The 12,718-nt window shown below is 42.9% G+C and overlaps 1 protein-coding gene across 1 annotated transcript; it reads right to left on the bottom strand.

Moving 5' to 3' along the window:
* Positions 1-2,129: 2,129 nt before the first annotated feature.
* On the bottom strand, positions 2,130-6,906 carry LOC428024 (2-oxoglutarate receptor 1-like). The gene has a single exon (XM_040649311.1). The coding sequence runs from the start codon at positions 3,280-3,282 to the stop codon at positions 2,317-2,319; it is 966 nt and encodes a 321-aa protein (XP_040505245.1). The 5' UTR covers positions 3,283-6,906; the 3' UTR covers positions 2,130-2,316.
* Positions 6,907-12,718: the final 5,812 nt, after the last annotated feature.

The following is a 12,718-nucleotide window of genomic DNA, read 5'->3' as shown; positions in this document are numbered from 1 at the left end:
AGGTATCACAGCATGGAGCGATGTAGAAGCTACATGCCAGCACTGACTGAGGGGATAGGAGCCAGAAAAGACTCTTATATAGACCTCCTCCTTTTTTATGACTACTATTGAAATGGTAAAACTACAGTTTATAATCAAGTCACTTACATATTTGCTTTTCTTAGGTTGCAGAGAAACCAAGATCTGGTTCATCGAAATGATTCCTAGCCAAATTATACAAGGTGATGATGCTAGCACTGAAGATGTTCCAGGCATCTAGCATTTTAAAATGGTGCAGAAAGGAAAAAGAAAAAAAAAAAAGGAAAAGGGAAAAGCAAAGGGAGAGGGAGATGGAGAGGAAAAGGAAAAGGAAAAGGAAAAGGAAAAGGAAAAGGAAAAGGAAAAGGAAAAGGAAAGGGAAAAGGAAAAAGGGTTTTTTAACAATATGCTCAAACCTGAAAAAATGTCATTCTCAGCTTTGCCTTCTGGTGATGTATCAGCTGCCTCTCATGTCTCTAGGACAAGCATTTGTGAGTAGCACTGGAAGTGGGGAGGCTGCAAACCCAGCAAAGTGTGTAGAGTGTGAGATATTTCACACTGTAATATAAACATGTGTTGTCAGTGATGAATGGACGTTCTAGATTGGTGAGTGACAGTAATGAAACATAAAACAGAGATGCTACAAAAACATTAGATGAATCACTCTGTGGTCATACTTCTAGTCTCAAAATACTATGTTGAAAATAGTTTTGTACTGATGATGGCTGGGATACCTCAGCTGATGCTGGGACCTCTCTAGATGGTATCTGCGAGTATTAGACTTCTATTTTGCTGTGAGCCTATAGGGTTTTTTTTTCTTGTGAAATGGCCCATATTACTTGTCAGATGTGTTATTACCCAAAGCTGTTCCTTAGAATCATAAAATCATAGATAGATGTAGATTGGAAAAAGACTTCTGAGATTATCAAGTCCAACTGTCTCTTTATTTGGTGTGAACAAGTAGAGCTCCAGTGAGTAAAGAAAGAGACAAATATGAATCTCTGTTTTCTATGGATCTGGGCCACTTATACATCCATCCACTTACACAGAATTACAAACTCATAGAATCATAGAATGGCTTGAGTTGGAAGGGACTTAAAAGCCCATCCAGTTCTAATCCCCTGATATGAGCCAGGTTGCCATCCACTAGATCAGTCAGCCCAGGGCCACAACCAACCTGACCTTGGACACCTCACGGATGTGATATTCACATCTCCTCTGGGCAGCCTGTTCCAGAGCCTTACAACCCCCAAAGAATTTTCCCCTAACATCTAACCTAAATCTTCCTTCTTTTAGTTTAAAACCACTACCCCTTGTCCTGTCACTAAAACTCCATGATGGAGAGTCTCTCCCTGTTTCTCACTCCTGGACTAAAATGAATCCACAGATAGTAGTTAATACTACAGAAAATCCTTATAAGTGTAGTCTTGTATTACTGCATGCACCATTAATGCTCAGGAGATTACTGAAGGCACTGAATAGGGTCTTGTTGTATAAGCCCCCTCTTAACCACCTCTGGAGAGCAATCCATCCCACTCTGTACTGGACCAGTATAAAAGTAAAGCACCTACATTTGGGTCTGTGCCTGATCTATTTACCTTTTATGGGCAACGGTGAGAAACAGGCACTTCTAGGTCATGATTCATCTTGTCTAAATGCATGCATCAAGAATAATTAGGTGAATCACACTCTAAAAACTGCTTATTTCTCTCCACCATAGTAGAAATTTATAACAGGAGGCCAAGGTGATTAGCTTATATATAGAGATCTACTCTGTCAAGGTCTCCAGGGAGGTGAGATGAGCCTTTCTGCAGGTCTAAAGTAGGTGTGATGAATTGTCCTCTGGAGTATCTGATCCCTCTTCTTTAATTAGAAAAGAAGTCAAATCCAGGCACCTAACTTAGAATGGGCACTTTACTTCTAAGTTACTAAAATTAAAAGAAATTACTCCCATCCCGAATGCGTATCTGCCACTAACAAGCAACTACTTTTTGCTGAAGTTGATCAGCTGTTCTCCAAAAGAGACAATAAGGACTCAAGAGATAAATGCAGAAAAAAAGTCTGAGAAATTTACTTTTTTTTTTTCAGTATTTTATTTCACATTTTTTATTGTAATTTTTAAGGGGGGGTTGCTTATTTGCTATGATGATGTGTAACTCCAAAACACAAAACAGATAAATTCTCCTTTGGCATTGGCAGTGCGAGCCTGAGTACTCTGACTGAGGAGAGGTTCTGCCTGCCTGGTTATGGGCAGGTTTGGACTCTCTCTGAGTAGCTCTTTTGTGGCATCAGTCTTTTCTATTTCAAGTTCTTGTGTGTCCAAAACTTGAGGAGTGAGAAGATCGCGTGCTGGAAGCTATCTCCTGCCACTACGTAGAGCAACAAGTTTCCAAACGTATTTAATGCTGCTAAAGGTTTAGTTAGAATAAATATAAAAAGGATCGTATTCTTGAGATTGCAGCTAGCCACTCGCACACGAAGCTCAATCCGAATCACCTGAAAGACATGGAAGGGGAGGAAGCACACATAGAAGACCACCAAGAGGACGATGGCAAGCCTGCGAGCCTTCTGTTTGTAGCAAGCCTGCGTATGGGGCCCTGTGGCCAAGGCATGAATAATGAGTGCATAGCACAGAGTTACTGTCACCAGGGGCAAGAAGAAGGCAAATATCGTCAGCAGCCAGTTATACCATCGAGTCGCGCCAAGGTCCTCTGCAGAAGACAAGTCTGGGCAGATCGTCCTGTTCTGTGAATGCTTTATGGAGATCAAGGTGCCCAAGGGGCTGATCGTTGCCAGGGAAATCATCCAAATTACTGTGCAAGTCACCACTGCCCATCTCTTCTTCTGAATAAAAAAGCATCTAACTGGGTGGACGACTACAAGAAAGCGGAAGATGCTGAAGCAGCTAAGGAAGATAATACCACTGTACATGTTGAAGTAGAAGCCAAAGTGAATAAACTTGCACATGAAGTTTCCAAAAATCCAGTTATTTCCATTAGCAGAGTAGTGTATAAAGAAAGGAAGTGTGGCTACATACAGTAGGTCAGTGACAGCCAGGTTTAGCATAATGATGGTGCTGCCTTTCCAGGGCCTCATCTTGACAAAGTAAACAAAAATGGTCACAATGTTCCCTGGGAAGCACACCAGGAAGATTAGGCCGTAAAAGGCAGAGAGGTAGGATTTCACCTGTAAGAAATTTTCATCCTTGCAATTTGTCGAAGGGTCTGACAGAGCAGTAACATTGTCTGGGTGTTCAGGTGCCATGTTTGCAGAAATCTTCTTTAAGCTTTACAAAAATCAGATGTTTATTTTTAACTTATCGTTAGGATAAATGCATTCGATTACATCTCTTGTCATTGCAGCAAACGTCTTTACAATAGGGTTTAGTAAAGGGGAAGAATAAGGTTTTGTTAACATACCCAGATCTGACTAGATCCCCTCCACTCCTAAGTTTGATTTCACCCTTCCACCCACCTTCTGTTGAATTTTGATAATGATTAATTTTACCTTTGCTTTATTTAACCTCCTACACTAAAGATGACAATTGCTGCTTATGTGCAAACCTACAAGGGCAGCAAACACACTTATAGGAAACTAGAGAGAGTTCAGAGAGACTGTGCATTAGTCTTAGCCTTTCAGAAAGTAAAACTATACCTCTGTCTTATATTCATTAATTTGAACTCAGTAGACTGTAGCCATGAAATCAGAGAGAGTGTTCTGCTTTCATGGAAGCCAAAAAAATGCTCAGTGCAGACACAGATCTCAGGATCCAATGCTCCTGTGACCTGACAGTCATGGTTTGTTCCCTTTAATATGGTCATATTCTCCTGGAGTCATCAGAGTACAAAACTGGTAGAAATGCTTTTCAAGAAAATAAAAAAGAAAAAAGAAGTTTGATAGTGGCATAAAACTGATTTAAATGACTAAAGACTGTTTCTCAAAGAGCAGAAGAAAGGTGGAAAGCACAGATACTGTTAAAGGCTCTGATCTTGCTTCCCATTTAGTGCAAATTGGAACTAGATAGACTTGTCTCTGAAATGGTTTCTCATCTGCCATGGGCAGTTTGGATCTCTTCACAGTGAATTCAAGATATAACCTTTCTTGATACTGTTTTAACCTGAGAGAATGGTAACCAAGGATGAAATTAACCTCATCTAACTTCAGACATAGAAACGTTAGATGTCTAAACTGGAGCCAGTCATCCTATGCCCCCTTTGCCATCAGGGGAGAGATCTAGTTTCCTCCAGGGCATAATGTCTTCCCATAAGAGAAGTTTCAAAGATAAATGATTAACTCTTTTGACACACCAGTTTTTCTCCATTGATGACAAAGGCAGCCCAAGGAGACTAGTTCAGACCTGAACATCTAACCTTTAGATGTCTCAGGTGAGGCAAGAGGCATGCCTCTGGGCGTCTTCAATGAACAGGGACACCTACAGCTAGATCAGGGTGCTCAGAGCCCCATCCAGCCTGACCTTGAGTGTTTCAATGGGGCATCCCCTACCTCTCCAGGGTATCTCAGGGTATAGCAGCTTCACTGTCAAATGAATTTGGTAAAGACTACCAAGCTTGTTTTAAACAAATGCAGATTAACGTTCAGACAAAAGATAGATATAAAAGTTTTCTCTCTCTTCTGCTGCTTGGTGATACCACTGTCACACAGACTCATGTCTTTAACAATAAGGTACATTTTAAATAAAGCTAGGTAAAATTTCCTAGAATACTTGGTTCACCCTCAGTTTGGTTTCTTTGTACTCCTGATCTGTACTTCACTGCAATCTTGAACCCTCCAAACTGAAAATGGAGAAATACTGCTTACCTGAAAAGCTGCAATTCTGCTTCTAGCTTTTATTGCTGCAAACAAAGAGCACTACAGATGAAATGTATTTTCGTCTTCCTTACAGTGAAGCAGTTTTAAGTATGGCACAGTCAGTGCAGGCTATAGTATGGCATCAGTCACCGGCTTAGGTATCAGCTCTCAGACCTGGGCAGTTGTAGGAGCTATCTTCTGCCCCCTGTCACTCATGATGTTCTGCCTTCTGAGTGCATATCATGGTTTGCTGGCAGCAGTTCTTTGTGCTGAGGTAGCCCTGTAGTATTCAAATAGCAGCAGATCACATTTAAATCAGTATGTACGTGTTTATAGAAGAGAAAATTAAATTTATTCTCCATTTCCTGTGAAGTGAAACCCAATCGCCAAACAGAATAAGGCGTGTTGCCATTTCAAGGTCAGGTGAAACATATTATGACATCGTTTCTTCATTAAAAGCAAACATCTAACGAAGTCAAATTTTCAGCTCACGTAAGAAATGAAGTTTTCTTTAGGAATTATGTGCTTTTCAAGAACTGTGGCACTTTCTGCTTATTTTTGGTGAGTAGATTATATGTAATTAGCACTGGCTCGTTATTAACAAGATAGCTGAAGTTGCAAACTTGCTTTCTTTTGAGTCTTTGCTTTCAGGCTTCATGATTCCCAAAAGCTGCAATTTTCCATGCTCCTTGAACCAAAAGACTGTTCTTGAATAAAAACCTCATTATCATCCTTAGCTTGAGGAACAAGATCAAAAGAGATTGTTAAAAAAAAAACCCAAATCATAGTACCTCGCATTTTGAAACTGCAGGCTACAGTCCCTGATTTTGCAGCCTGGTTCATGCATAGATGCCCCACATGACCAGCACGGCCAGCAGCCTCATGGCCTTGATACACCTTATAGGTCCTATTCAGCGATGAGGTCTATGCTTTAGTATTAGGAGAGCAAGATTCCAGTTCTCAGCAGTAGGTATGTTAATGTAGCTGCAGAGAACCACTTAGATAAGAATGTTTTCAGGAAGACCATCGTAACTCTGCTTGGATGCCTACACCATAGGCATGAGTTGGGAGAAGGTTATTTGTTTTGCTAATCATGCTGTAGGGTAAGAGTGGTAATGGGCACAATTGAGACTGGAAGTGTCTAACAATCTGTTACCACTAGGGGAAGGGCATCATTTCTGTTCTTATCCGAACAGAGCATTTCTCTAGGTCAATGGCTCCAGCACTTTTAAAAAATATCCAGAGTTTCTCAATCATTGTAAAATACATTGTCATGTACCAGCTCAGGGATCAGCAACTGTTTAAATAGCTATTACCCTGTTCCCAGTCGCTGCATGTGTCATTAGAAATCATTTGTATGAGGCTGTAGTGTTAGAAGCACAGAGGGAGCTAATTATAGTTAGGGATCATTTAATGTATCTGCTACTTAATCCATTACACGCCTGTGCAGCAGGGGCTGGTATTTATCCCACCTTGGTGGTGGCACTGCCTTACAGGAACCAAAAATGAGCTTTCCCAGCACCATGTCTGTAACTGTCAGGGATCCAGGGCACTGTGGTTTCAAACTGGGGTCACCTCCAGGTATCTGACTTGGGTGGGAAAAGAGAACAAAACCTCTATTTTCAGGCTTGTTTCAAGAAGGGGGTAACGCATGGCCATTCAGAGCATCTCTGCATGAAAACCAAGCAGGACTCCATAGTCTACCCAAATCCTTTCTCATCTTTAGGTTTAAGAGACCGTGTTAGTTCCTACCTGCCTCAGACCTTGCCTGACCCTTCACCAGAGATCAATGAGCTCCTCTTTGCAAATAAACTTTTTGAAACATTGCTTTAATTTGCAGCCATTCATTGGTCCAGAGCCTTGTATCAGACACCTGGGAAACTATGGACAAACTAACAAGTGCTACTTGTGAATAGCTGATTTAAATTACTTGCATGGTGTCATGCAGGATCACTATGAAGGAAAGATGATTCTTCAGTGCGACTTGCAGCTCTTCAGTCTGTGGCATTATCTCTTTACCAGTACTTTTCCCACCTTGTCTCCATATATCTTTTAAGTTGGCCTATAGGTAGACCAGTTTGATCCTTACCTAGAAACTAGGTCCTTTTTTGTGCTTTCAGGCTATGCTTGCCCAGTTCCCCTCTACAAGCAGGAGAGAAATCAGAACACCTTCTGGTTTCACAGTTGGCTTCAATCACTCTAATTGCAGGCTGCTGCAGAAACATTGGCAGCACCACCTCCCTCCTCTCTTCTTAAACCACTTGGTAGCAGTGGTTCTAATGTTTCTACAGTCATGAGATACATCAGCTAATTGAGCTGGCTGAAAGAAAACCACTTTTATTCTTATTTCTGGCATGCTGGTGAATAGCCATGGCTCCTCCTGTGTGTGCATTCACTCCAGTGGCAGGGACTGGCTAGGGCAAGAAGAGGGCAGCAGAAGAGCAGCTCATGCAGAGGCATAGCGGTGAGACCATGTGGCAGGTAGTTTTGTCAGATGAGCTGCCATTTTTCTCCAATTTGATGACCATTTATAGGAATTAAAAGACCATATAAGAGCAAAGAGGAAGCTATATGCATCTTCCCTGAAATAACCACTACAAAATCCTGCAGAGTTCATGTGTACATGTAAGTACTGCTGTGGATTATTGCAGAGAAAGGAAACGAGAATGATTTGGCAGTAGGATTTCTAATTAAACACTTCCTCTTAAAACTTTATACTCTTGGCAGGGTCAGCTATCACAGAGCACATGACATAAGGAGGATCATCTTTTCATATGGTGTTTCTCCTTCAGTGAAGGCAGAGCGAAGAGGACACACACGGCATGGTTTCACGTATTTGAAGCGCACAGTCCGCTACAGAAGGTTGTAGTCTAGAATACAGAAGTAGAGAATAAATTCCAATGCCTTTATTTTGCTTTGTCATGTTAAATCACTTGTGGCTAATTGCAAACAATGCCCCTTTCCTCCACGTGGGATGGCCATTAACTTCTGCAGGCACAGGGGCAGAGGAGATCATACAGGGGTTTTTGTGGTCCCTCAGCAAGTTTGACTGTTATTACAACTTGTAGATGTGAGGGACAACAAGCTGTCCTTCAGGCTCAGAGGCCACTCTCATATCATGAAATCTGACCTAAAATTGATGAGTGTAAGTGAAAGATTTCTGTTAGTGGTACTAGGCTTAGGGTCACACCTCCAGACATGGACATGCATGGTGTAGCGCAGTAGGAATCACAAGGATAGCTCTGATTGATGCCTGTATAGGAAAATAGGCAGTTTGTTGGGCAAGTGCTAGGCTCCAGAGCATTAAGAGCTTCCATTATACGTTTTACTTTTAGTTCAGCAAACATATAATCTTTCCATGGGCTATTTCCCTTAGCAGACATGCATTTGTTTGTCTGGTCTTACCCTGTATGTGATTGAATACCTAATTATAGTTGTTATCAGAACACTGTCGAGAAATGCTCTGTTCTGTTGAGAATGGTACCATGCGTCTTCATCACACAGGAAAGCCAGCTCCTGCTTTCCCTTCACATTTCTCCTCTGGGACAGGCTGGTAAGGGCAGCATTTTTTAATCCCCAAACGCATGTTAAGTTTCAATTAATCACTGCTAAATGCTGCCATCCAATTATGTAGGTAATAGAGACTGTTAATGAAAACTTCTGGAAAGGAATATTTTACCCTCAGAAAACTGCATGTATAATCTGGAATATAAGCAGTGCTACCACATCAACTCAGCAGAAGTAGTTCGATACAGTTCCAAAAATAGTCTGCATGGATCTGAGGTGCTATTTTATGGCTAATATTAGTCCTTGAAGTGAATCAGTGCTCATTGGCTACGGTGCATAGAAGAATGAAAAAAATCTACTGAGGCACCGAACTTTCGGAAGGTGAGCCGCTCCATGGGGAGTGGGCAGAAGAAAGGCAATGGGACAATTTGCCTGCTTGAAGCCAGTATGTGCTCAGATATCTTGGTACAGCTTGGGCAAATCCATAAAGCGGTGAATCAAAAATGTTTCAGGAGCACCCAGCTACGAAGCAGTCTTAAACGTAGCAGCTGTGCTTGCTGGTTTTCCCACCAGACACTAAAAGCCAAACTAAACTCATTGGAGATGTGACAATGGTTGTAATTGTTTAAAGTAATGGGGCGTTTCCTGAAAATGACCAAACTTAGTTGATATGAAAATGGAGAGGACCAATTTGCTGGTTGTTATTCTGGTTTTTAATTTAGAGATGAACAGACTCTAAACTCTTGTGGGATAAAATGGGCATCCTTGACTTCCAGTGATGTGTCAGTAAGGGATTCATCTCAGGGTGCTGATAATGTGGCCTCCAGCATACAAGCAAGCTTGTAGTCACTATACTCTGTTGTGTTGCCACTGCTGCTGTACCTTTTTCTGCAGAGCACTATGGCAAATGAAGGAATGTCTGCCCTTTGCCTCAGGCCACTCTAACAAAGTTTGTCGTCAGATAATTTGTCCCATGGCAGCCACCTACGCATGAATTTAATATACGCAGAAATGAATCTTGGTGTTATCTCGGTGCAGTTCCCTCAGCAGACAGGAGCCCCCAACTATGCAGAGGACCACTACATTGCTGTCTCACTGCACAAGTCTCAGCAGCCCTACTACCACCATCCTCATGCTGCCTCCTTCCCACACCAATCACTGCTACGCAAGGCGCTGCACTTGGGCTGGGACAATCCCATGTTTTTATACAAACTGGGGGAAGATCTCCTTGAGAGCAGCCCTGCGGAGAAGGACTTGGGGGTCTTGGCAGACCAGAAGCTGGATGTGAGCCAGCAGCATGTGCTTGCAGCCTGGAAGGCCAACTGTGTTCTGGGCTGCATTAGAAGAGGAGTGTCCAGCAGGGAGAGGGAGGCGATTGTCCCCCTGTACTCAGCTCTTGTGAAGCCCCATCTGGAGTACTGTGTCCAGGCCTGGGGCCTCCAGCACAAAAAGTACGTGGAGCTCTTAGAGAAGGTCCAGAGTAGGGCCACTAAGATGATCAGAGGGCTGGAGCACCTCTCCTATGAGGAAAGGTTGAGGGGACTGGCATTGTTTAGCTCGGAGAAGAGAAGGCTCCGGGGAGACCTCACTGTGGCCTCCCAGTACTTGAAGGGAGCATATAAACAGGAGGGGGAATGGCTGTTTACAAGGGTCGATAGTGATAGGACAAGGGGGAATGGTCTTAAACTGAGACAAGGGAGGTTTATGTTAGATATTAGGAGGAAGTTTTTCACCCAGAGGGTGGTGACGCACTGGAACAGGTTGCCCAAGGAAGTTGTGGATGCCCCATCCCCGGAGGCATTCAAGGCCAGGCTGGATGTGGCTCTGTGCAGCCTGGTCTGGTGGTTGGTGATCCTGCACATAGCAGGGGGGTTGAAATTTGATGATCATTATGGTCCTTTTCAACCCAGGCCATTCTATGATTCTATGGGTCCTGCTCCCACCCACTTTGGAAGTGAGCCTTTCCCAGCAGGACTGGTGTCATGGGCAATACTGTGTGGGCAGTGAAAGGAGCTCAGCCATGTGGTATACATTTCATATTTGAAAAGCATTATTTCACTTCCAAGGTCACCTCTTTTAATTCCTTTCTTTTCCTGATCATTAAAGTTATAAATGAGTAAGCCAGTTGTTTGCATTACTACTGTTTGTTTCTGATCAGGTAATGATGAGGTAGAATTTTAGTATCATAAAGTATTAAGCAGAAAGCTGCTAAAGATGCCTGCCTTCTCTGAGCCTCCCGCTGCCCCTAAGGCTGACACACCAAGTACCTGGGGCCATTCATGCCCTTTGCCATCACAGACATGCCGCATGTATCCTCTTAAGCTATGTTGGAAGGCAGCTCCCTGTGCTCCCCTGTTTATGGGGTGCTCTGCTGGCATCCTCCTGAGAGTCACGCAGCAAGGATTCAAGGTCTTGGGCAGTCTGGTTCTCTTCAAATAATGCTGAAGTGCTAAACATTATTATCCTTGTGCAATTAAATGGCTCTCCAACAATTCAGTCTAGGTAGAGGAGTAGATCAAAATAGCCTTCAAGGAGATAATTCATGCAAGCAGAGCCTGTGGAATGCATGCTTTCATTATTATTATTTCTATCTAAACTTTAACCTCTGGTTATTTTGCGCTCTTCTGCATCAAATACACGAAAGAAAGGTGTTCTTCTCTGCTGAAGCTTTCTGTTGCTTTCCTTTTCCACACCAGCTTTTGCCCAGAGCTTTGGGGCTACTACTGAGCTTTGGTCAGTTCTTCCACACCCTCTTTCAGATCTGCGGGACTTAAATGAACGCAGCACCAAATGTAGGCCAAATGCTAAACCTGGAGCACTGGAAAATCAATAGCGTAATACAGAAAGTAACGTTTTGCTGCTGGTCTGTGCTGCGACTGGTTCCTGCTGAAGGAGAATCGTTGAAGGATAATACCTAGTAAATATATGAGTGCACACATTGCTCTCTCTATCCAAGCAAAGAGTTGGCAGAAAGCAGTTCCCCTGAGATAACTTCACCAGCAAGTGCTGCAGGTACCCTATGGTACAGAGTAATTTTGCAGCGCGTTTTTGTCATTGCTCTCAAAGCTGTCCCTATCTATTACAGATACTGTGATGTTATCCATTCAGGTTTGCAGTATTAGGGAGATGGTGAAGAAATCACAGCACAATATAACAGAAGATTAAATTCCTCAAGAGAAGTAAAAAAAAGAATAAAAGACAGTTATGAGGGTGGTGTGATACTGGAACAGGTCACCCAGTGAGGCTGTGAATGCCCCCTCCCTGGAGGCCTTCAAGGCCAGGCTGGATGGGACTGTGAGCAACCTGGTCTAGAGGGAGGTGTCCCTGCCTATAGCAGGGGGCTGGAACTAGATGACCTTAAAGGCCCCTTCCAACCCAAGTCATTCTATGATTCATATGATTTTATGAATTGGAAAAGCTCTGTGCTCTCAACCTTATCTTTTTGTTTATTTGCTTTCTTTCTTTCCAAAAGGCACTGTTTGATTGTTGGCAATAAAATGAGATGGTAAAATCTGATGAAGGATGTCAGAAATATCATGCCTTTCACATGCTCTTTGGGGTCAGGCCAGGTGTTTTAGCCACTACACTGCGTTTTCACAACATACCACTCTCCTGCTACATATTGGTATGCTAGAGAACCTGAAGAGGGAATGACTAACTGAACTTCTGCATCAGATTTTACACATCATTTCTAAGGAAGTGTAAATTGGTGTATTGCACTAGCTTTGAAGCCAAATTAAATTGCACTAGCAAGGCATCTAGCTGTCTAACCCACTGGCTTTCATGGCAGTCAGTGCAACAAGCCAAGTGCAGGCTCCTCCGTTCTGTGGGATTGCCTTGGGTGCAGGCAGCAAGTTGCCTGTCTCTCCTGAAATCCTGTGTCCTGATTCCAAGATGTTTTGTCCACTTGCACTGCAGGAGGTGTGGTGGAAGCAAGTGCCTCAGGAGTCTGATGCCTGCAGTCTGTACTCTCATCTCCACGTCCCATTCTGCTGTTTGCCCTTTTCACAGCATATTTGTCTGATACCCAGCTTGTGATCTGCGAAGACCTTTGATTCTTTACTGCAGTAATGCTGCCTAAGCAGGCAGACCCAATTTTTGCAATTTTGGTTATATTCCTATAAGCATAAATTTTGCACTTGTCCTCACTGAAATGCATCCTGTGTTTTCAGACCATTTCCCCAATTTCTGTAAATTGCTTTGAATTGAATGCTATCCTCAAGCACGCCGACAGTCATCTTGTCATCTGCATGCTTAAAGGGTATACTTTCTACTCCATTGCCCAAATCACTAGTGAATATAGTAAGGGTGAGCTCACTGCGTAATCTGGACTTGCATGGAAAATCCTGTGATACTAAACATCCTGGAGCTGGGTCTTGCACTT

The sequence above is a fragment of the Gallus gallus genome, chromosome 1, assembly GCF_016699485.2.
Source record: "Gallus gallus isolate bGalGal1 chromosome 1, bGalGal1.mat.broiler.GRCg7b, whole genome shotgun sequence".
Classification (NCBI taxonomy): Eukaryota; Metazoa; Chordata; class Aves; order Galliformes; family Phasianidae; genus Gallus; species Gallus gallus.
The sequence above is the reverse complement of the archived record's forward strand: the minus strand, read 5'-3'. Positions and strand labels throughout refer to the sequence as shown.